The sequence below is a fragment of the Pseudopipra pipra genome, chromosome 2 (assembly GCF_036250125.1).
Source record: "Pseudopipra pipra isolate bDixPip1 chromosome 2, bDixPip1.hap1, whole genome shotgun sequence".
NCBI lineage: Eukaryota > Metazoa > Chordata > Aves > Passeriformes > Pipridae > Pseudopipra > Pseudopipra pipra.
Window position 1 is genome coordinate 92,089,535 of NC_087550.1, and position 25,828 is coordinate 92,115,362.

Below are 25,828 nucleotides of genomic sequence, written 5' to 3' on the forward strand. Positions count from 1 at the left end.
AGGTGATGGTGCTGCCCCATGGAACATGCAGCATCACACCTGCCTCTTGTGGGAGATCCCCATGTGCAAGGGAAGCCCCTGAGGTTTCCCTTCTTTGCACAGCTTGAGCTGCACAAGGCAGTAGCTTGAGTGAGAGAAATTACCCTTCAGCATTAACGTGGCTTTCACACTGCGGAAAACCAATCTTCTGCTCTGCTGTTGCAGAGAGGAGTTGTAGCTGTAGCCTCAAGAGATTTCTTGGGTTTCAGGGATCTGAACACAAACTTGGTTTGAGAGAAGGGTTGGATCATAGCATTTCTGTCTGGGTCTAGTAGCCTTGCCCCTGTTAATTTTGGTTTTGATTTCTTATTTTGTAATCACACACACTGTGTGTGATTGTCACACACTGTGGCAAGCATCAGACCTTTTTTTATGTAGTGACCTCCTCCATCAAGTACTGCACACAGAAGTTGGCAGGCTTTGACCCATGTTGGAGCTTGCATTGCTTTCAAGCACACTGGGAAAATGTTTATTTTCTGTAACTTTTGTAAACTTATTACTTACTCTATCTGTGCAGCTCACATTCTACTAAGCGTTCTACTGGGAGAATTTATTGGAAGCAAGTATGTTTGGGTTTTTTCACGTTCCTTTTGTTCTTCAGGATACATAATGAAGAATTCTCCAGCTTTGACACTTAATTGCTTCATGGCTGTTGTTTGTCAATTTGCCAGCAGGTTTCTGCTTAACTGCCATTTGACATTGCTGAAACACAAATGCAGAATGATTGAGTTCCCAACATATCATTGAGTCTTCTGCAAGGGGGATTTTCAGCATATTAACGCTTCAGGCTTTTACGTCAGTATTGATTGCTGAAATTGAAAAGAAACCTTTGGCAGTATTCAGCATTGTGCCAGCATGGATTTACTGGCAGGAAAAAAACCTGGCTGTTGCCATTAACTGTGACTTCATCCCTTCCTTCCTGTCTTTCTTGCATTCTTTATTCCTATACACACCCACACAGTTTTGAAATTTAATGCACATCATAGTGAAATGCCAGTTAGCCTCACAATAAATCAACATGGCAAATCAAGTACTTGATACAGTCAGATGTCAAGGCTGTTTAATTTTGCATCCACCTGCATTATGCCTGATCAGATTTCATGGCAACTGGGGAGGCGGCGATGGCAGGTGTCCCTCGGAGTGGAAGTGCAGGTCAAGGGCTGACTTGGAGGAAGGTAGTGGTGTGGTGGTCTCTGCCAAGCTACTCACAGGGCAGCCAGGCTGTCACCACGTCGGTCCCTGGATGCCCGAGTGCCATTATGGAGCTGGATACCATGGGGAGAGGAACAGCCTGATGCTGCTGGGGCCAGGCTGGGAAAGTGAGTTTCCCTCCCTGGACATAGTGATGCTGAAGATGCCAACATGGGGCTCACAGATGATCTTAGGTTGTGGATCCACAGGGACTTAGGCTACAGAGCAGGGGATGAAGTGCATGGTGAGGGTGTAGTGTGGTGGCTCAGTGTTGTCCGCTAGCTGTTGCTGTGGCAGTGCCCATGCGTGGGATGGGCAGAGCAAGAGGAAGGTGTAAGCCCTCCTGCAGTTGCTGGAGAAACATCTCTATGTGCTTTGCCTCACCAAAACCATTGTCTGTCTAGTTTTCTTTAGTCTAATCTCTTAGATGGCACGTTACAGTCTGTTTTAGATTAGAATATTTTGTAGGAAGGACTACTTGGGCATTCTGAAGGTGATGATGTCTGACTGAAATGCAGTTGCATGGAAGAAAGACTTGAGGGGAAATAGGATGGGGAATGGAGCAGAGATTTTGAACATAATTTGGGAAGGACATCCTCACTGGAAGGGCTTGGGGAGTTTGCATGTCAGTCAGATATTAGTCCTGGACAACTGCTTTCCCTTTGAATTGGGGAAGTCAAGTGAAGAAGAGGAGAGTGGTTAGGTTATAATTGCCTGCACAAAGATTTGGCAAAGAGGTATATAATAACAGGATCATAGGAAGATTTCTAAGAACCACCTAACTGTTGATGAGGGGTGACATTACAACTAGCAAACAGCAGCAGTGATTGTTTTTCTTCTGTTTGTGAAAGATGCTTAATAATCCCTCCTTACAGGTGTAGTTCAGAGAAGCTTTCTGAATCTGACTTGCTCTCATTTATGGATTAACCAAAAGTAGGAACAATAATGGGAAACTTTCAAAAATATGCTTCTTAGGGACCATTAATATAATCTGACCATGAAAAGTCCACTGAAAGCTAGACCTTTTGGCTAAATATCACAAAGGGAGCTTCAGGAGTTTATTTTGGTTGTGGGTTTTGTGGGTTTGTTTGTTTTGGGGTTGTTTGTTTGGTTTTGTTTTGATTCTGGTTTTTTAATTGTGCTATTAAATTTCTCTCTTTGGTCAATTTGAGCAGACACTTTAAGCCTTAGAACAGGAAAAGTAGCTTTATTTGAAAAGACTTGGAGGATTCTGGTATTTCTTTACCCCTGGGCCACAGTAAATGCAAAGTTTACCTGGGATGCTCAAATCAAAATGGGTACTTCTGGCCTTATGGAAAGGCTGGGAAATGTCTCAATTACAGCAATTTTTAATTAGGAGGTTATCTTTTCCACTGAATAACATGTTCATTTTAAATATTGCCTCTACAAAGTTTTTAGTTGAAAAGCTGTGGCTCAGAATTAGAAAAGCTGTAGCTGATAATTGGAACACTGGTTTGTGGTTTAAGTACCTTATTTGCAAATCTCTGTGTAGGACTGTTCATAGATAGTCCCATAGCTAAGCTCATGAAAAGGAACACAAGCAACTAAATTGTCCATTCCCCCATTAAGATCTCCAAATAAAATAGTGCCAGATTTCAAAAGAAAATTTGTCTTGCAGTTTGTATGTTTTGCTTAAAAGTCTGCATTTGCAACAAGGGAAGGTAAAAACAGGCACCTGAATCATCTTCTAGCCAGCTCAATCAATTAACAATAAAAGCCCAGCACGTGTTGCATAATAATTTCATTGATCATGTCTGCAATCGTGTAAAATCCAGTTTCTCTTTCTTAGCACTGGGGGCTGTTGCCTTATTACACAGTAAAATGAGTCTTGGGAAGAGAAAGCGGTTAAAAAGTAAAGAAAGTTATCTGACCTTGAATTGCTACAAAGATCTTGGGAATAGTAAGGCCCTGTCTAGGGTAAGTGATGAAGAGCATGCTTGCCAGGCATGTGCCTGGATCAGCAGTGGTTCAGTGCGCACCTGGCAGAAGTTTCACTCTTACTTTGATAAAATGTCTTCTCCCAGCATGAATTAAAGTAATGAATCTTTTATTTCTAAATTACTACAAGGCTCTGTAGTCTATCAGCTTAATTTGAGTTTTTTTCTAGTTTAAAATACGTAATGCAATCTATGCCTTACCTAAGGAGTTTGATGGTATTGTATGCTTAATCTTTAAAATGTTGGAGAGGGGGGCAAAGCTTTGCTGTCAAGGGAAATAACCACCCTGACAGAGAGAAAAATATCAGTAGGATGCTGCCACTGATTTGGCAGAGACTGTTTGATGCTTTGTTAGCTGGCTGTTGATTTTATGGGGTTTTTTGTTATGTTTGAGGGCACTTCCAAAATACTGGTCTATTTAGAAGGTACAAGATATGGGTACCTTCATTCTGATACAGCAAAATTCAGAAGAATACACAGCAAAAAGAGGAACTGTAAATTGCTAATGAGAAAAGTTAGAACTGGAGACACATGTGAATGAAATTAAATCTCCCTCCAGCCAACATGGATAGTGCTCTGAAGAGCTGTGCCTGTTTGACTGCCTCCTTCACTGTATGCTCTAGGCAAAAAGATCTGTTGCACAGGCTTTCCAAGACCTGTACAGCTACTAGAGCCTTTCCTAATAAGAACTAGTAATTTAACGTCTGTGTATGAAGGTACATTCAAGAAACTTACTCTGGATCCCTTTCCCCACCCTCGAAGTGGGAGAGCCCAGTTGTAGTTCCATTTCCATCTGAAGAACCATTCCGACGTCTTGAGGGATAGGGAAAGGGGACTCCAGCGACAGGGTTTTTCAGGCCCCGAGCCTGGAGGGGAGAGGTGCTCCCCCCTCCCCCCACCACCCACGTGGCTCCATGGCAGGCACAGAGACAGCACACCGGGCGTGGAGAGGAGGCAAGAGGATGTTTATTGTTGGGGATGTCACATTTATAGGGTTAGGGAGAATCACAGGTTAACCAATTAGAAGTCTCAAGGGGCTTACAGGAACACCCAATCACAGGAAGGGGTTAACAAGGACCAATGGGACACCTCAGGACACCTTTCCCAGGACATTCCTGCATGGGAGATAACAGTTGCTGTGGGGGGTGTTGGGAAGAAGAAACATGTGTTTACAAAGGGACCACAAAGAGCCATCCTAAAACATGTTCAAACAAGTTTCTCATCAGACTTAGTGCTACATCCCACCCTTTTTTATTCCTTAAAGATGAATATGTCTTTATTGATATATGGATTTTAAATTTACCCCATTCTCTTAGTGTCTGAGGGTGTCCCTATAAAACAGAATTTAAAAATGTTTTTATTGATGTATTCATAAACAAGTTTTTCACTTACACAAACTTCCAATTTACTGCTGAACCAAACAAACTACTTATTGCTGTTAATTTTAGTTTCATTAGAGTCCAAATGGTTGTTTTCTTCTGTTTCTCGGAGGCAGTCCTGGCGTCCGGAGGGGGGAGCGGCGGCGGCTGCTGTCTCGGCCACATGGCGGGACGGGGGGTGCTGTGTGCGGCAGGAGCAGGGCGCAGGCGGGATCGGCGGGATCGGCGGGGGCCGCCAGCAGCGCCGGGGTCTCGGCGGGGCGGCGGTACCGCTGGTGTCCGGTCCGGTCTGTCGCGGGGCGGGGTGCGCCCCGGGCGGCTCGGCCGGTGGGAGCTGGAGCGGCGGGAGCGGGGCCGGCTGATGTCGGGGTTTTCCCGGAGTCGCGGCGCGGGGGGGCCGGCCCGGGGCCGGGAGCCGCGCAGGGGGATTGCTGCGGAGCTGTTTCTAGCAGCTTTAACCCTTTTTTCGCCATGCTGGCGTGGTCTAAGTCCCTTGTTAGAAACGGGACTATCTTTCAGGTTAGCAAAACAGTCTTATTAGATGACTTGCGGATGGAATTAGATATGTTCTTTAAGCTTTCTTTTTCTCTCTTAAAGAGGCATGCACGCTTCTTGTAGTTACAGGTTTACAGGGGGAGAGGTTTAGGGAGTATGCCGAAGTCTGCTTATAAGGGAATATGCCGGGTCTGCTCCTTACCTGAATGTCCTCAGGAAGGTTGAGGTATTCAAAACAGGCTGCTCTCTTGTGGTGATGCCGTCTGCTAATACCTTGACGCTTAGACTCCGGTCCACCGTTGAGCACGACTTCGCCCCAGTCTGTGCGTTAGGACTGCTCTAATCTTCACAGAAGAGTTCAAACAATCTTGGCCTTCACCACGTGGCACCAATTACGGCGGATTGAGGGGGATTGGGGAAGACTTCGGGGCGTCGGGGAACACAGATGTCGCATCTGCGCCTTAGGAATCACCTATCTTCATAGAAGAGTTCAGTAAATTCGTTTCCTCACACGGGGCACCAGTTCTGGATCCCTTTCCCCACCCTCGAAGTGGGAGAGCCCAGTTGTAGTTCCATTTCCATCTGAAGAACCATTCCGACGTCTTGAGGGATAGGGAAAGGGGACTCCAGCGACAGGGTTTTTCAGGCCCCGAGCCTGGAGGGGAGAGGTGCTCCCCCCTCCCCCCACCACCCACGTGGCTCCATGGCAGGCACAGAGACAGCACACCGGGCGTGGAGAGGAGGCAAGAGGATGTTTATTGTTGGGGATGTCACATTTATAGGGTTAGGGAGAATCACAGGTTAACCAATTAGAAGTCTCAAGGGGCTTACAGGAACACCCAATCACAGGAAGGGGTTAACAAGGACCAATGGGACACCTCAGGACACCTTTCCCAGGACATTCCTGCATGGGAGATAACAGTTGCTGTGGGGGGTGTTGGGAAGAAGAAACATGTGTTTACAAAGGGACCACAAAGAGCCATCCTAAAACATGTTCAAACAAGTTTCTCATCAGACTTAGTGCTACAACTTACTTTTTGATCAGCGTGGAGTGTGCCTGCCACAGTAACCATCTGGAGCCCAGAAGCAGGCGGAGGCAGCAGGCTGATGCTTCTCCGCCTCCTGCCAAAAGATGCAGGTGTAAGAGCATAAAACCTGCCCTACCAGAGCAGGTCCATTTAATGCACCCACTGGGACTGAAAAATGCCTCTGCTTGTGGCTTTAACAAATACCATGAAAAATCATCTCAGCATCTCATTTTCTGGCTCTGGTAGGGAAATGCAGTGTTTCTGTTGGGCTGCTCCACCTTCTCCCTGCGGAAGGTATCTGAGTGTTATTTTAGGCACAGGAATGTTATCCAGAAGTACAGGCATAACAAACACCTGGGGGAATACCAGGGGGTTTTGTTAAATATAGCTTTACTTTTCCATTGTCCCTGTAGGACACCCCATTGACAACAAGAGTGCACAGCAGGGAACAGACTACTTATATGCATCTATATGCAACAGAAAACGGTGTCATTTTTGCAAATACCTCTCAGAAAAAAAAAGACTCTTATGGAAAGTTGATTTTACAGGACATCTCTAACATCTCCTATGTTATGTGCCACTACATATTTGCATTGAGGCTTGCAAGCTGACTCTTAGTTCAAGCTAAATAAAATGAAAAATTATATAGGGTAATACAGCAGTACACCTTTTCTATTCTATTATGCATTAAAGAACTATTTAGGACCAAAGCACCTGGCAGCTGTGTCCAACACAGTCACCCTCTGCTCTGTGGGATTCAGAAAGAAGGGGAACAAGTAGCAAGGAGGGTGAGGGCTGCAGCATTTCCACCACATTATTCATGCAGGTGCAGCCTGGGTTCAATAATCTTGGACCAGGACAAAGTGAACTCTGGGAATAGTTCTTCACAATCAAGTGGCTTCAGTTAAATAGGTTTCTCTTTTCTATCATACCAAAGTATTAACTTTTTAGGCTTTGCTTTTCTCTTGTGGTGTGATTTTTTGGTAAGTTTGTGTCATTCTTTTAATGAGGGTGAAAGCCTCAGAGCTCTTTTTAGTTATAAAAGAAAGATTAGAGGCATTCTGCCTATTCCACTTTTCCACAGGGGCATTAATTCATAAGCAACAGAGAACATTATAACTGTTTACAGTAGCCCTCAGCAAGCAGCATGAGACTTGGGGATTTTGAAAGAAGTAAGAGCATTTAGCTACAGAATCAAAAACTAAATGAAAAGCTTCAAACTCAAAAATATTTGGAGTTGCTCAAACAAGCACGATGAAAAATTATCAACTTGCCAACTTTTAGAACCATGTGAATCTTCAAGGTTGTTTTATTTTGTTTCTTTTCTGAGCTTCAGAAACCAAAGCAACCCTGAAGGTCAAAATGTCTAAAATTTTACCTTTACACATGTCAAGGTCTACTCGTTTAAACACATTGTTCTGCTTACATAGGATATTTTGCAAATTAACTGATGCTGCTTGATAGCGTATGAGATACTGCAGGTTTCAGCTGAGCTTCATGAGATGGACAGTGTCTGCTTTCATATAACACACTTACCTTCTCAGGCTTACTATAACATACATCCTAGTTTTCCTGAGATCCAGGGTGTAGCATTATTTAGCAATCATCTTCAGTCATTGGGGTAATTTGGTCAAGGATGACCAGTTTGCTTCTAGATAAAAATGACTCTGGGAAGGCTATTGGTGCTGCCTGGAGTTTGCTTAAAGGTGTTTATTTTGTTTCCCCAGAATGTTTCTCAGCTTCCCTATGGCAAAGCCCTCTACACATATGAGGGAAAAGAGCCTGGTGACCTCAAGTTTAACAAGGGGGACATCATCATACTGCGGCGGAAGGTGGACGAGAATTGGTACCACGGGGAGCTCAATGGGAACCACGGCTTCTTCCCTGCCAGCTACATCCAATGTATCAAGCCTCTCCCGCAAGCTCCACCTCAGGGCAAAGCACTTTACGACTTTGAAATAAAGGATAAAGATCAAGACAAGGATTGCCTGACCTTCACCAAGGTAGGGGAATAGGTTTTAAAAAAAGAAATTCAGAAAGGGGCTTCTGTAGGGAAAGATGGGGCACTTGTGGTGCTGGTAGCTGAGTCAGGAGCACAGTGATGCTAGGGACTGGTGGGACACCGTCCTGGCCTCCCTGGAGCCCAGGGACCCCCTAAACTCTGTTTTTTTCAGCTGGTTTCTTTTATGAGAAAATGAAAGTCCTCGAGCTCAGGCAGCCTAGTGGAGCCAGGCTGATGGGGCTAAATTTCCTTTATTAAGTGGGATAATGCCTCATGTAACATGCTGAAAGACACTGACTTTTTCCAACTTGTAAATCCTCCTCTTTCATGGTTTAACCTCAGCCAGCAGCCAATCTCCACACAGCCACTAACTTACTCGGATCAAGGAGAGAATTGGAAGGGTAAAAGCTGGAAAATTTATGGGTTAAGATAAATACAGTTTAATAAGGAAAGCAAAAGCCATCCACACAAGCAAAGCAAAACAAGGAATTATTTCACTTGTTCCCATGGGCAGGTAAGGTGTTCAGCACGCTCAGGAGAGCAGGGTCCCATCACTCATAACAGTGAGCATGATGTCATATAGTATTGAATATCCCTTTTGGTCAGTTTGGGTCAACTGTCCTGGCTATGTCTCCTCCCAACTTCCCATGCACCCCCAATCTCCTTGCCCACATGGCAGTATGAAAGGCCTTGACTCTCTGAAACCAGTGCTCAGCAGTAACAACGTCTCTCTATTGTCAACCCTGTGTTCAGCACAAATCCAAAACACAGCCCCATACCAGCCACTGTGAAAAAAGTAACTACCCCAGCGAAAACCAGCATATCCTCCCTGCAGAAGCAGAGCCTGCTGCGTGTCCCTGCAGTGTCCCATGCACCAGCCGTGCTGCAGGACTGGGTAGGCGTAAAGACTCCCATCAGGGTCAGCCCTGTGTAAGCATCATTGGGAAATGACTCCCATTTTGTCTAAAGGGGAAGCCACTGAGACAGCTCGTGCCATGTATGGCAAGGTTGGTATAAAGCTAGTGAAACTAAACAAGTAGAACTGGCTACACGCTTTCTGAGAACATTTTTTCTGTCTGAGAAAAATACATTTCATCTGCATTGAAATGTTCCCCAAGAACAACTCAAATTTCAGAAAAAATCTAATGGAAATGTCTCTTTTAATGTTCCTTGTTGAATCAGATGTTCCAGTGTTTTAAAATGACATTCAGCTTCAAAATGTATATTTTATCATACCATATATCAATTAACAGTTGAAATACACTACATCAAAATATATTGCAGTATTTCCTATTTTAAGAACATAAAGAGAGTAAAAAGTAGACATTTAAAAACAGTCTTTGTTTTTTTAAAACCAAAATGTTTAATACATTTGCACTGGAATGAGAGAAAACTGAAATATTGTAATTTCCTTTGGATTTAAAATGTCACATTTTCTTTCACACTCACCTCCCCACCTACTTTTTGCCTCCCCCTCCCTTCCCTAGCTGTTTGTGTTGACCTTAGATGGGTTTCATGGATATCAAGAAACCCACAGTAAAATAAAGCATATCCTCTATTGTTAATTTATGGCACTGAATGCCATGGAGAACCTGTTCATTGTCATTTTCTGTTTTATTTCAGCTGTCTGTGGCTGTTACAGTATCACATAAAGTAATAACAGTTATGCTGAAAATGAATATGAAATAGATGATAAAAATATCCTTCACCAGGATTTTACTGACCTCCTCTTTTGAGGCTACTTATTATAGCTGAATGAATCATTTGCAGCATATAATTTTCTCACCGAATGTAACCTCTTTTTCACTCATGCAACGTTTCTCAGCAGAATGCAATTTCCTACACTGTATACTTTCTCATATTTATTTAACAAAAGATTTGTAAGCACTTTTGCTCCATAGCAAGTGAAGTGTTTGATTGCAAACACTGCAAACCCCGCGACTAGCCAGCCTCCCTGGAGCTGTGAATCTCTGTGAGAAAGTGGGCTGCTTAGTGAGAAGTAACAGCCATGAACTAACAGAAAATTAGACAGAAGTTACCTTTGAGATCCTATCAGTAAATATAAATTTGCTGGTGCGTTGTTTTCCTTGCTGCTTGCCCAGAGGTACACTGGAGACTTCTCTCAGAATGCAATCTTCCTTGTCTACCTAAAGTATTCATTGCATGCACAATCTAAGAAATTTAATAGGCACAGCAGGCAGTTGTGGGTTTTTTTGTTAGAACAGATCCTTTCCTAGACACTTTCGTATTTGATATATTTGATGCCATATATTAGTATACCTCCTTTACAATAACTGCCTTTGTATAGTGATAGTTCTCATTTTCTCAGCTGTCCAGTGTCGTTCTCACAAGGAGCATTTCTTTCTGCTGTATAGCTATACTCTCAAACTCTCAATTTGCCTTATTTTCATCCCTCATGTTACTGTCTGCATCCTTTTATCCCTGATGACTGTGTTTTTCCCAAGGGAGTTAGGTTTCTGTTCTATTGCTGTTTTCTTCTTTAGCTCTTTCCACTACATGCACTGTCACCTTGTAACTGTTTTTATGTCCTGCCTATTGTTCTCCCTGACAGTGAATAATCTGTTTTTCGTCTTGAGACTTTACCGTCATGTTTTCATCAGTTTTCTCAATGCTAATTTTAGCTGTCACCTGTGCTGATGAAGGTTCCTGTTTAGCCCAGATTATAGATCATCTGCTGATGCAGTCAGTTCCTCTGCATAGAGTCTTGTGTACTGCAGTGCTATAGATGTGATTTGTCACTTTGGGCAATATGCATCATTTGAATGTCTCAGTTTGCATCTGAAGATGCTGGACCTGATGTCAACTTCATTTAAGCTATTTTTTCCTTCCTCTGGAAGAGGGGTTGGTTTGGCATACCATTTATACAAACTAGTATAACCTATTTGTGCCCTGCAACTCATTTAATGCTGCCAGACACTTGTAATTGGATTTTATTTATAAACAGATAATAAAGTTTTCCTCTAAAGAAAAGCTATAAGAAGGAAACACAAACATAGGGATCTTCTCTATCATTGCGTTTTGTTGCTCTTTTGCTGGGCTTTGCTTTTTTCCATCCCCTTTGTTACTGTACACTCAGAATACCTATTGGTGCAGTAAAAAAAAACAAAGGAAGGATATTTGGTGTTTCTTCTTACTAGTTTGTTTTATTTTGTTTTATTTTTCAAAATTCAAATGTTCTGTTGTTCCAGAGGTGTATTGCAAGGAAATGGAGTCTGCTTACAGATCTTCATGAGCAGTGCTGCAGAGGGCTTCTACCATTTACCCATTTTCATCTCCTGTAGTCACTCTCCAGATTAAAGACCAAAGATAACCCAAATATAATAATTTTGTATGTGTTAGAATAAAACCAGGAGGGGCAGAGAAAAATCTGTCTTGAGTATCCAGTGCAACAAACAAAGCTCACGCCTATGATTCCCTTACACCGTTTGGACTGCTCCCTCAGCTCATCCTCCCAAATAAACCACACATGGTTCCGCCACTGTTCTCTCCTCTGCAGTAACTACAAGATGATAGAACATCTCAGATTTGCTACTTAACATATTTTCCATCAGTGCTTGTCAGTGATCAGTCAAACCAGGCAGTTAGCAGTTATTTTTTCTTTGTAACAACTGTTTTCAGCCTTGTGTCAGCTTTGCACCAGTTTAACTCTAGTAGCTTCAGGAGTTTTACTCCTAATATTCCCTATGTGGTTGCAATCAGCATGTGGCCTACAGAGCCTAATTGCATGCCCTTGGGATATACTTATTGACTCAGCTTTCTAATCTTACCTTACATGCTACACAGTATGGGCTTAGGCTCCTGCTCTCTCTGTTTTAAAAAATACTTCGTCCTCCTTTGGGCCATGCACTCTCTGGTACAAACATGTGCAAGAGGATTCTTTCAGGTACAGCAGTGCAAATCTGTAGTAATTGCATTGTTGTTTGTTTGTGTAGTTACTCCACCCTTAGACTGAGTCCAGTTTCAGCCCACAGGTTTGTTTAGGTGTTTGACCACCCTTTGCATGCGTGAATTCACATGGCCTCTAGAAGGCTGAACCCCAGTGGTAGATGAGTCTCAGACACGTCAAGGTAGCAACGACTGTTCACCATGCGTTATTGCTCATCACATTTTTAATAACATCAGCTATTTCCTTCATTTTCCAACAGTTTTGTTCCCAGGCCACAGTGGTGTTTAACAAGTGCTGTGCCAATCTTAAAACCATGACATTCAGTACTGGTTCCTGGCTGTGGAGCAGCATCCCCAGCCCCTTAGCACTCAGTTCAAGCAATATTTGCTGTTCACAGAGAGACCATCCCCGCAATAGCTGGTGACAGGGATTCTCATGCCAGCTGGCAAGCGCTGTAACTGGACTCATCGAGCATGGCACAGTGCCATCCTGCCATCATTGAGATCTCCCCTGTGCTCTAGATGGAGTAGTTATCTCTGCAGAATAGCAGACACATCTGCTTTGTATTGCTTCGTTAATGGCCATCAATGACTAGAGTAAAAATCAGACTGTGAATCAGGACTGTTATTGGACACTTTTTGTGGTGTTTTCTCAGCAAAAAGATTCATTTCTCTGGCAATCAGACTGCTTTTTAAGTGATTTATCTTTGACTTCTTTTCTGATAAAGATTATAAACTGAAACTGCAGGTCCCACATGCCTGTTGCAAGGCTGACCCAGCCCTGATGAATAGAGAGAAACTCAAGGAAGTAGGAGAGAGCAAATAATTAAAGACTTTAGCAACAGGCATAAAAAGAGCGCAACATATCTTTGACCGAACTACAGTGAATACCATTTGCTTTTGAAATGAGATTTGAGGCTTGGATTCCTTTATGCTGCCTGGAAATCAATTTAGTCAATGTGAAATAGTGAAGTTCAGAAAGTCGAAGTGGTATGCCAAGAGATCTATGGCTTTTTACTATTCATGATCCTTTTGGGAATCTTTCTAGGAATTTATAAGTAGCACAGCTATCCAACTAGTACAAGGTAGTAAAATAGTTCATGTTGAGGCTTTCACCAGCCCGCTGTATAGAATGGTGTTGTTGGCTGTGAATTCAAAGAAACCTGCTATTAATAAAGAATTCCAAAGGATTTTTCGGGATTTACTGTAATTCCTGGAGATTTTCAACACCCTTCTGAAAACTAATTATGTAATGGAATTCTCAAGGATTGCACTTTGCTCTCCCACGAAGATACACCTTTTGAATGTTAGCATATCTCAGGATGCTTTTCTCATATATGACCACATTCAACAGCCATACCTGGCAGAGCCAAACTAAGATCAGTGTATGGAAATGCTTCCAGATTTCATAGATCCTTAGCAGGTAAAGTTGAAAGGGACCTTTGAAGGTTACCCATTCCACATGAGTAGAGTCAATGCAGGATAAGCCTTTCCTGCCAGGTATCTGTACAGCCTGCTCCAGGGATGGGATTGCACAGTGTCTCTAACAAAATCTAATAAAATGATCCTGGGGTTTTACAGTTTAAAATTTTTTTCTGAATTTCTTATGTGTGTGTATATATGCAAATATCTATATACACACATACATTTATACTCAGTGTTGGGTTAAGGGTTGGACTCAATGATCTTAGAAGTCTTTTCCCACCTGAACAATCTATGATTCTATTCAAAAGCTATGTATGCACTTACGCACATTATGTGTGTACACATAAACATATAGTGAAAATGTAGACCCGTCACATCTTGGATTTTTCAAAATTCCTTTAAGGAAATAACTGAATAAACACAGAAAGTAGGAACACTCATAACAGGCTCTTGAAGTGATGCAGTAGCTTCTTTTCCTCATATACCCCCTTTACCTAGATTCTACATTTATGATAATCAGTCTTTAGTAAGAGCATGTGGAAGCTTTGCAGATTACTGTCAGTTCTTCACACAGATCAAAAATGGTCTGTGCAGACAGGGCTTTGGAAGGGAATGCTATCTGTTTCTTCAGGAAATTAAATGCACAAATTCTTTTGCAACCTTCCAGCTGTAATAAATAGCTGAAGGACTCAGTCTGTGGCCATTTCTCTGAGCTTTCCCCTAATGGATCATTCAGATGAATAATTCAAGGGAAACATTTAAGCTATTTCAGAGTGCACATGTTCAAAATGCACATGTTCAAAAACTACAAAACACATCACATCACCCTGTTCTGGTTATTTTTCTATCAATGCAAATCCACAGTCTGAACATCCTGGATCAGGAGTTTGTGGAGTTTTTTTCTATGTGAGAAGTATCTGCAAAAAAACAACTCCCCTTGCCTAATCATTTAACATCAGCATCTTGTTACATGGAGGGTGGTAGACCATATCTAGCTCTTACTTTCACAGAGCGAGTAGTGGAAATAAAGTGAGATCGACAGGGAACTCTGTCTCAGCTTTCTGGAGGAAAAGATTTTCTTCTATTTTTGTAAATTTTTGCACAGGAACAGAAGAAGATTGCGTACCATGAGAGAATGAAGATGACTTCCCAGCTTCTCTCAGCTCACTCCTTTCTTTGTTGTAGAAGATCTGTCTATCCAGGCAGAGCCCCACAGAGAGGGCTGCCTTCTACAGCCGTTGTACCAAGCAGTGCTGGCTCAAGCCTGGGTTTAGTACGAGGACCCCAGCAGACAAGAGGTGATAGCAGAAATCCATTGGCAAGCTGAGTAGCTCTGCTTGGGAAAATTCAGGGTTTGGTTCTAGTCACTTGAGCTTTTCTAATGACTGGTGTGTTCTAGGTTTTAACTATACCAAGAGAAAGTGTGAGCAGTATGAATCTGATTTGCACTGCTATACCTCCTGTTTTATAATCAGAAAAAATTTCATCAGCAGCTGAAATTCTTGTAAGGTCCCTTTGATTAAATATAATATTAACATGCCATTAGTTTTAGCAAATGAACTTGTGTCTAAACTGAAGCTGATCCAACAGTTGAATGCAATTTCTTATTTAGTATGTTGTCTTTGGATTTTTACCTGCTTTGCACTTTTACCTTCAAATTTTATTTTTTTTTTAAAGAAAGCTGACATTCAGCTTGTCAGCAGTGTAGGCTAGTTGCTGAGTACCTCATACTATACCTTATGCTTCTTCTTGGAAGTTTTTCCAGGACTACCTGTGCTGTACTCATGCTTCCCTTTACATTGTCTTCTGGAGCAGCCAAGCATTACAACAGACCCTTGGATACACAGGGGCAACTTCATGCTAGGGAGTTTTCACCTTTGAGTTAGAGGTGATCTCCTGGATCAAACATTCTTCTCTCCCTGCAGTGAAGCCAAGAGTTTACCTGTTCCCACCTGCTGTGGCCAGACCCTTGGAGCTGCTGACAGCCAGCATGAGCTGCACTGGTCTGCAGCATGCTTAAATGCACTTTGAATGGGATGCCTGGGGTAAGATGCTGGGCCAAGAATGCTGCTGGCCCAGGATTCAGGGAACATTTTTACCTGGCTTATTACATCCTCTGTGTAGTCTCTCTGTAAGCTGTCATGTGCATAACTAAAAATTGGTATCTTTCTTCTGAAAAAATCTGATTATGTATTTTTTTGTATCTCAATTTGAGGATGAAATTTTGACGGTCATCAGGAGAGTGGATGACAACTGGGCAGAAGGAATGCTGGGTGACAAGATTGGCATTTTCCCTATCCTCTATGTTGAGGTAAGTTCATAGTGGGGTGATGGATGCTGGTCTTGATGTCTCTGGTGGGGGTGTTGTGCCTACAAGGTCAGGATAACCTCAAAAATTCTGAAATGAGAAGGTTAAATTACAACAGAATAACTGAAAAGGGATTTTTTTGGTTGCTGTGTGCTAAGGCACTAGGAGGGCACATCCAATTCAAAGTGGCCAGCAAAATATGTTCCCTGAACTACTTTAAAGGCTTCCCATGTAGCATTTCTGATGGACTCTCCACAACATGTAGGGAAAATGGAAGAGGATGATTGCAGTTGGGGTACCTTGCACCCACCTGAGGAGAGGTGGATGTTGCCAGCTGGTGGGGAGCAGCAGTGCAGGTTCAGCCGTGGTCTGACAGCACAGACCTTCAGAGGGGTGCTGTCGATGTCCCTGACCCCAGCAGGAGCTCAGGCAGCTCCACCCATATGCCCAAGGGCTCTCATTCCATGTGTACCAGACCCAGTTCTGTCCTGAGCTCTTTCCTATGGTAATTTCCATAGGAGTCTCATTTCAGAGTAAATGATGAGGCTTCACTTTCTCTGAGCAAACCTATTGTGCCACCTCATCATACTGCTGCCACCCTCCTGCTGGGGGTGCCCTTCCAGCCAGATGCTGCTTGGGAGCAGGGCTGCAGCCAGCAGTGGTGGCCCATGGTGGCCCTTCTGGTGCAGCTCTGTTGTCCATGTCCCAGATGATGTCTTCAAGGAGCTTTTCTTCTTCATGGGTGAACCAGGGGTGCAGAGAACAGATGAGCACCGATGCATATGTATTTTTCCAAGGTGCTGTGACTCTGCACCCAGTACTTGGAGCAGTGTCCCTGTAACTCTGCTCCCAGACATTGTCTGGTGCCACTCTCTGGAGTGAAGCATCTTTTGTGCCCACAGCAGAGCCTGCTCTACTTCATGTGGCTCTGGTGCCTGCTTCCGAAATTACTTCTCCAGATTTCTTAGTTAATGATTTGAAACAAAATAGAGATAATTAGTGCCTGACTACCTAATTATTAACTCCGACAATGACCAATTTGGAATAAACCATCATTAATATACATTGCATTCCCACAGTTGACAAGGACAATAATATTAAAACCAGAATGTGTAGGAGCCGTTATTGGCAAACCAGCTGCCTCGCATAAGTTAATGACTTGTTTTCTTCTATTCTGAATGCGTAACACATTTTCAGTTTGTTGTGATTAAATGAGAAAGCTGGGTTTCTCCCAGAATTCATTCTTTTTCCCTTCTTTTTCTTGTTCTGGGGAAGTGTGATGTTACTGTCCTGAACTTTGCTGCAGAAAGAGTGAACTGGGGACCTCTGCACAGTGAGCACCGTTACACCCACCACCTTTCCCCAGCCCTAGTTTCATCTGCAGGCTGGCACTGCCTACGCACTATTCAGCATACTGATCCCTCTCCCACTCCTAGGTGTCTGTTCTCCTTAATTACTGCTCTCATAGGGCTCATAACCTCAGAAGAACAGCCCATTGGGAACATGCACAATGTGTCACTGAAGTTCTCCAAGCACTAGCACATCCTGAGCTGTTGTGGAGGAGCAGGAGGTAGCACGATGCAGAGTCAGAATGGCAATGCTGGAAGTTTCTAAAGAGAGGCAAACAGCCAGGGAATCAGCACCAGGGGAGAAGAATGCATGTAGGAATATCTGTGTGCATATACATTCATACACAGACACACACATAGATAAAATAAATACAACTATATACACTTACACATATATTCGTGTGTATACACACACACACACACACACACACACACACATATATTTTATCTGTATAAATTTGAAATCTGGTGGCTTGAAAGGCCCTTTCAAATTAGGTATTTGGGTGCCATGACATAATATTTGTGCATTGGTTTGTAAAGCCAAAGGAAAATGATCCTCCAAACAGCGATATCATACACCTATTTCATTCACATCCTGGTGGATGGAGGCCTTGTTCTAAATATGAGATGAGCTTAACCAAGTGTTAAAGTTATACAATTATTGTGCTGTTGCCAGCTTCAGATGCTACTTTACATTAGAAATTAAAAGGAATCAGGTCGAATCCCAAAGAAATTTTGAAAAGCTCAATGCTGATATTTATAAAACACATCCATTACACAAGTAGTACTTGAATCTAAAAACACCCCTCGAGTCTATCCAAGTCCATTAAGTGGTTTTCAAAATCTTGGCAAAACGTGCAGAATAAGCAAAAATTAACTCTTACAGTAGCCTTCCACTTGTGTGAGCCGATTGGCTGAAGTGTGTGGGATTTCACATGGCATCCTAAGCCCTGCACCCTGGATAGAATGAATTCCAGCTTGGCAGGCTCTAATGTCTCCAGTTGCTCCCAGAGTCCAGACGAGAGCTCTTACCCTTGGTACAGCAGCCAGAGTATTAGGAAACAAGCTGGTCACTTCAACGATGCCAGGGCTTCAACAGTGAATATAATCCTTGTTGTGGCCCCCTTTGGTAACACTTTGTCCTGGCAATGTGCTGCCATACCCCTCAAATTGGTGCTTGCACAGAAGGCTTTTGCAGGTGCTTACAAATCTCTTGCACAAATAAGACACAGCAGGGTAGTGAGGAGGGGTGATCAGCAAATTCCTCTCGAGGATGCCGCTGGCCTCCCAGCACTTGGGCATGTCAGCTGGCCCATGTGAAAGCCTGCAGTGTATCCCCAGGCTCCATCTTCTTCCCACCTTGCACTTACTGAATTTGAGAGTGGTCTGCTTCTGTAAGGGAAGCCTGGGAGGGCAGCTTTTAGAGCCAGACTGTGGTGTCAGAAAGCAGAGGCACAAAAAAATAGCCAAAGATATCAAAATATATCTGGTCCCTGCAGTGTGTTAGGAAGTCTCTCTCTCAGCATTATGTTTGGTTGTCTGTATAGCTGTATGAGTGTAACATGGCATGGATCTTATGCTTTATTCCCTACAAGTGTTCGGCAGGAGTGCTTGCGTGCCTGCTGAGAGGCTTTTTCCTGCCTCTGTCCCAACCTCAGAGAAGCTGCAGTTGGATAAGGAATAAATATTTGCAGCTCACAATGATGTCTTTTATAGCGTCAGTCACACACAATATGTTCTGTCAGGGAGAGTTTGCACTATTGTTTTTTCTTATTTTGTTGCTATCCTTCGTCTTCAGTAGAAGCCATTTGGGCTGATAATTTATGTTTTAATTTGTCTACAGAAAAAACACAACATAATCAAATTAATTCTCAAGGTGCCTTCTGTCCTGAAATAAACATCTTATTAATAATCTGTATGGTTTGAAGTCGTATTCTTGCTGAGAGGAGTTTTGGACCTGCAAGGAATTCTAAGTCCTAACAAAATGTTTTTTATTTTGCTGTCTTCAAGCTAACTCCTTCATTCTTAGTAACTGCTGTCATTCTCTCTGTTTGTAAGTTGTGTTCTGCTGCTATGTGTTAAATTGAGAATAATGGAGAAAAAAGTGTGTTCTAATAGATTTAAATGTGTGGGAATGAAATTTGAGGGCAATGGTGTGCTGAGTATTTGGAGGGACACATCCTGCTCAGATGGGCAGGAACTGGAAATTCAAAAAGATGAGCACTTAGAGCAAAATTTCTATCTTCAGCCCCCAGAGCAAGGAAGTATTGACCGAGATCAAGAAGCCTTATGTGTCAGTGGTAGAGCAAGGCAATTATGTTGAGCGCTACTGTGACTGTAATATCTGCAAATTACAATTGATGAAGTGCCAGCCCATTGTTATAATGTTTTATGGCAGCAGGAGCACTGAAAGCTGTGATTAAGTAATATTAGGAGTTTTAAAATTCTTTTTACAGAACAGTGAAGCAGGGTAATGGGAATCTTCTCCTGTTCTTCACAGTCAAAAAAAAAAAAAATGGGAAAGGAGATCTAGGAGAAAGAGGGAGGAGGAGAATGGGAAGAGCTGATGGTTTCAGTGCCCTGCAGCATAGGTCCAGAAGACTCCTCTGGGAAAATAATTCTTGCAAGTCAGTTTTTAAAAAGAGTTCAGCCAGAAGTGAAAAAAAATAAAATCCAAAGCCAAATTCATATCTTAAGGTAAACAGTGATTTTTCATTCCAAAATTAGCTTTGCAGAGCAGACCATCCCATTTAACGGTTTTGTGCTGTACCACAGGATCTAAAACAGCTTAGCCCGTACAGGGGAATCTGAGCACATTTACCAGGATCCCAGACGTAGTTGTTGAATAGTGTCATGGAGACCCATCTTCCCAGTAAAATTTGTCCTTAACTGTGTAACTGCACTTTGCTGAGGGTATCCTTTTGCCAGCCTGCAGATGAATGCGAATGGTTTAGACTTTCAGTCTGGATGGCAGATTTTGTCCTTTTTTTCTCTATATGCAGATTCCCATCTTAGCCATTTCCCAGTATGCTGGTGTAGCCAGTGGCAGTCATCACACTCACATCCTTGAAAACTCAGATGTGTTCAAATGTGCATTTCTAGCTCTAATAGATATTTTGACCATTTTCAGCAAATAACTGTTGCCCTGTCCATTTCTTGTATGTATTTTCTCTCTCCTCGGTCTGTTTGGTTTCTACCTTCAGCTGCAGGACAGATGGGTCCCTATGGGACTCTTACAATGAATTCAACCTTGATGTCTGACCTGTCATTTATGTATGTGTGGTCTCTGTGAATCTTTCAGTGTATCTTCTATGAAAACCTTCCAAAAAAAATCGAGCATTAGACATTTATTGAATAGTAATGTTTGTTTGGTGCCCTTCTCAAAAAGAACATGTAATCTCTGTTCTTAAGGACTGTCAAAATGGTTCATTTTAACCTTGCTAGTATAATTTAATGCGAATAAAAATGGATGCTTTTGAAAGGTGGGTAGATGGAAACTAATGTAGATGATTTTAGAAAAGCTGGCTTACTAAATCTCAGAGGAGCAAATTCATCTCAGTAGTAAGTAGGTGTAACACTAATGAGGTAAGAATTATACCCATTAACATCACAATTGGTTTTTTTTTCTGTTTTCTCTCCTTTTGTGAATCAGATAAAAATGGAAAAAGAACCTTGTAAAGCTGACAATAATGTAAGCTCCAAGAGATGTTCAGCCAATTTCTGTTGAAAAGCTTTATTGATACAGATTTTCAACTTTGTACATACATTGTTTTAAGAATTTCATTCCTGCACCTTTCTAGCTTCTAAAAGGTTGGTCCTACTTGTTTTCATCCTGCATAGAATATTGTAGAATATTCCAAGATACTTTTTAGTATCAGATTTCTATGTGAATGGAGTACAAAATACAGTTCCCACATTTCATAGTCAAACTAAAACATGCAGACTTTGTGTTGTAGGCTGCAAGAGGAACCTCAGTAAGAACCTATACACCTGCTACTACTTTCACATCAATCCATGAATAAAACATATTGCTTTAAAGTACCGTTATGCACATACAAAGTAAAATAATTTATGGAACTTCAAATACTGATAGTTTTAGTCAGGAAAACTGAGAGTATTAGCAGTCAGAGGTGAGAAGAAGATTAAATATACAACATATTATAATATATAATTATATATATGTATGTATATATGTATATTATATATAGACATTATTTTTAATCTTTGACCCATCTCTTCTGCATAACAGTTCAATTTCTTATGTTCCCTTTTGCTTCTATAAATAAAGAACCTTTTGCTCTTTGATTTAATTTCCTATGTAAAATGTAAATTAGCATAACTTTGGGCAGAAAACTTTTTGTTTTAATTTTGAGTGATTTCATTTAAGTTTTCTTTTCATTTCTATCGTCCTTCACAAGGTGATCACTCAGATTCTGTAACACTTTTGTCCATCTTTGGGATACAAAACTGAGCTGCATTGTCACCCTTGGCCTAAAAATTCAGGTTTTCCCTGGATTAGTTAAGCCTCTCAGCTCTGTAGACCTTTTCTAGTCACTCACTCCCCTCAGGCTATGTCTGGACAAGTCAATGCATGATTGCTTTCTGGTAACACCTCATTTACACTAAAGTTCATCTCAGGTGGGTGCCACAGAGGGGAAGCCTGCATACAGAGATAGGTGGGAGTACTGACATATTTGAGTCATCCTCCTGCCCAGACAATTATGAGATCTGTGGTGAGCCATGGTGAGAGCCAGCATGTAAATTTAGACATAGCTGTAGGCTGTGAAAATTTGCCTTTTGAGAATTGACAGTTTTAGTTACAGGTCTTCTCTTGCTTGTAGTCCTGCCTACTTTCACTTGAAAGAATTCATAATTAAATTATTTGGATTTATATCTTATGACCAATATTTCTGTTAATCAAAACCAGAACCAAATTGTTATCACCTCTTATTATTTCAGGGACGTTGAACCAGAAATTTGCCAGCTGTCACCTCCAGAAATATCTTTCCCGCCCACCACCCCTCATTATGAGTAACATCTGAATTTCCTAGACTTTATTTTGTAAAAATAACTCTCTAGGGTAATTTATAGAAAAAAAAATGGTTTCCAGCCAACTAACTTAAGCACACAACCTTCACAAATAAGCCCAGTTCCTGAGTCTTTCAAAGTTATATTTATCCATTCTATATCTGTGCGGGGCATTTTTGAAGTGCTGATTCCTAGGTGGCAAAAATTAGGTACCTAGGTATCTAAGTAAGATGGACTGACTTTTCTTCTTCATCTGATAACAAGACTTAGGTCTCTAGCCACGATCCACTGAAGGACTTCCAGCACTTCCCCTGAAAAATCCTGTTTGTCATCCTTCCCAGTGTAAACTGACTGGGGTCTGGCTTACTGTGTTTTGCATCTGCCTCCACTTCCCCATGCTATCAGCACATCAGCCCTACCCTTCACCTCCAGATCCCTTGAACTGTGCTTGTGCTTAAATAAATGTTTTCTGGTCCTGGGTACAATTCTGTCTCATTTTTGTTATTTCTGCACTGAGTTTTGATTTTTGCCTCAAAGTTTCTGTTCTCCTGTTATGTTTGTAGAGTTGCTTGTGTTACAAACAAGCACAAAATCCCCCAATTTCCCTGGATGGGGAGAACAAAATGTTTTCACAAACTGTTGCATCATGCTTGATAATTTCGTCCATTTTAGTACTTTCTTTCTCTTTACTGTCCTTTCAACCTTTATTCCACTCTCTCTTCAGTTGGATAGTAGGTGAAGACACAACTACTGAAGCTCAGTCATATTGGCAGGTCCCACCAAGAAGCAGCATCAGCAACAGAACAGTAGTTCTGCCCCCAGTAGCACTTTTGAACTGGGAAATACTCTTCCAAATCCTCCACAAGACCTTGCAGGTCTCTAGGTACAGTTCATCTGACCAACAGCAGAAAGTCCTCTGCATCTGAGCTAATTGTCTGGATTCCCTTTTACCATCAAGAGTGATAACCAGGTGCTCATAGGCATTGCTGCTTAATGGAGACAGGTAAACATGTCTTGTAGAAGAGGCTGTTTCTCTTCATCGATTAGGAAGGGAAGGCAAGGCTGCCAGCTCCAGCCCAAGGGGTGGGGGAACTACTCCTTATCTATTGTGGTTGCTCAGGCTGTGAAAGGAAAGGGCCCACAGTGCTCATTGCACATAAAACCTGCCATTTCACCAGCAAAGCGTATCTTTGTTCAGGTCAGATCTTTGACACTGTAGGCTATTATTCACCAGTTTCCAAAAGTACCCATCAGTCATAAACCTGTCAATATTCATTCTGATTTTGCTAAGGGACCTTAAAACTTCAGTGTCTTTCAAAAGCAACGAGATGCCCTGAATGGTAAACTTTTGGCAATGCTTAGATACGTGTTCAGCAAATATTGGGGAAGCTCAGGTGCACTCTTTACTACCCTTTACTTCTTCATTCTGCTCCTGGGATACCTGAAGCCTGCCATGGGTGTTGAGTAAGTCTCTTCTACACACAAGAAAGTACATCTGCACGTGGTCCTGCAATGTTTCAAGTGAAAAAAAATACCTCAGGAAAAACGTTAGTCCATTTGGCTTTATATCTACTCAGAAGGACCAAGTAAAAATAGACAGCGCGTTACTTACGGATAGCTTCTGCCTGTGCAACAAACATTCTGAACTTTCCAGCAATGCTCAGCAGCCTTGCAGCACACAACCATTGCACTGAAATATTTCAGCAATGATGCAGGTTTCCAAGCACTAGAAATTAGCATTCCCCACTGAGTATACCTGCTGTCCCAGGGCTCTGGGTGGGCTCTAGAGCACATCATCAGTAGTCCACACTCTCCAGAGAGGAATGAGAAGAGGTCTTTTGTCTTTTCCAGCCATTGATCACCTCTGACAGCTTCTAAAGATTGTTTCAGCACTGATGAATTCCTGGGATCTTTTTCCTTTTGAAAAGACAGTTTCAGTCTCACTTACCTAGAGCTAATGCATGAATGTATATTAAGCTATATGTCAGCAGATGCAAGATTTGTCTAGCAGTTAATTAAAAATACAATCCTAGAGGATTTCATTATTTCTCACAGAGGCATTCATCATTTTGTTTCCTAGTGGCCTTGTTATTGCATGTTGCACATCTTAATTAGCTTCCTTCTTGAGAAGCTTTCCTGGTGCCTTAAAATTCTGAGTGGAGATCTTCAATCCAAATGCAGGCACAGAGAGTGGGTATGAGGGTTTGGGGAGACTGGCTGTCTGTTCCGCTGCTGGTGGCCACAGCCCTGTAAAAAAAAAGAAAATGTTTCCATGCATCTCCCACAGCACTGGTACTGGAAGTGACAAAGAAAAGTGGGTCCAATATTAAAATCCTAGACTGTAAAAGGATCTTTGCTGTGCCAGTGGTAAGATGACCTCCATCAGAGGGACAGGAGGGACAGTTGATGACAGTGACACCATAAAAGATTTGCCAGGGAGTGCCTGTTAGAGCTCCCTCTGATTTCTGTTTGCAGAAGATAGCATGTTACATAAGTATTATGGAGAGACATAGATTTAACAGATGAACCACTCGGTGGATAAGGAATGGTCTGAATGGTCACATTCAAAGAGTTGCAGCCAATGTCTTGATGTCCAAGTGGAGAGCAGTGACAAGTGGTGCTCCTCAGGAGTCAGTATTGGGACTGGTGCTGTTTAATACCTTTGTTAGTCACATGAATGGTAGGATTGAGTGCACCCTCAGCACCCTTGAGAATGACACCCAACTGTGTAGTGCAGTCAACATGCTGGAGGGAAGGAACGCCTTGGGTTTAACTCTTTCTTTACTTTTTGTTGTCACAGAACCTGGAATGATCAAACTGTTTTTATTCTAGGCAAAAAGAGATCCAGGAGTGCATGTGTGTGCTGAATGCATGCTTCAAATAACAAAAATAACAGATGAAGTTGATTTTTACCCTAAAAATGTCATTAGCTGTGCCAAACCCAGATGTTTAAGTCTGAAATCCTCTGACATTTTGTTAGGTGTTAGAGATGAGCATTGAGAAAACCAAATTCAAAAGACTAGAGGAGGAATCTGCAAATTAAAAACAAAAATCAGAAACAGGGAAAGTTAGTTGGAATTAATTTGGGGATCTGCATCTTTTCCAGATTTTCTCTAGAACACACAGGACTATTGGAGACTCACTTCTTTGTGTTTAGTCTATCCTTTAGAAGAAATTGCATAAGGGGTCCTTGTTTTTACTTACTTTATTCCTGTACAAAGTAGACCAGCCATTGTTTATTTTATCTCCTGCTGCACCATTTTTGGGTGTGATAGTGACTGCCAAAGGGATTGTCCTGCTTTTGCTTTGTGTGTGACAATTCTTTCCTTCTGCCTTCCATGCTCCAGGACTACCAGACATATCTGTGTGCTGAAATGGATCAGGGAAGTCACCCTGTTTAAAACTATTTGTTTAAGTTGGCGATGTTGTTGTTTTACTTTCCAGACATCTCTGTTCCATTGTCCCATTTACTACATAGTCACATGAACATCCATGCTGATGCAGGGCAGAAAGTGGGAAGATGGGAAAGGAAGCCATGTGGCATCTCACTCTGCAGAAAAACATGACCATGAGGGGCAGAAACCCCCACCCACAGATATTCTGCAGGCAATTGCTGCCATTGTACTGTGCTCTAAGCCATCACGCCAAAGTGGTGACATGAGGAATGTGGGACTTTGTGGAAGCAACCTCCTCTATCTCCTGCTTGTCCCTCAATTTATC

The 25,828-nt window shown here is 42.2% G+C and overlaps 1 protein-coding gene across 2 annotated transcripts in view; it reads left to right on the forward strand.

The window, feature by feature from the left end:
- The window catches only part of SH3RF3 (SH3 domain containing ring finger 3), a 257,494-nt gene that overhangs the window by 152,911 nt on the left and 78,755 nt on the right, over nt 1-25,828 (forward strand). For both annotated transcript variants that reach the window (XM_064646412.1, XM_064646413.1), the window contains exons 2-3: nt 7,818-8,093; nt 15,639-15,734. In XM_064646412.1, the coding sequence (XP_064502482.1) occupies nt 7,818-8,093; nt 15,639-15,734 (372 nt within the window). The remainder of the gene's footprint in view (nt 1-7,817; nt 8,094-15,638; nt 15,735-25,828) is intronic.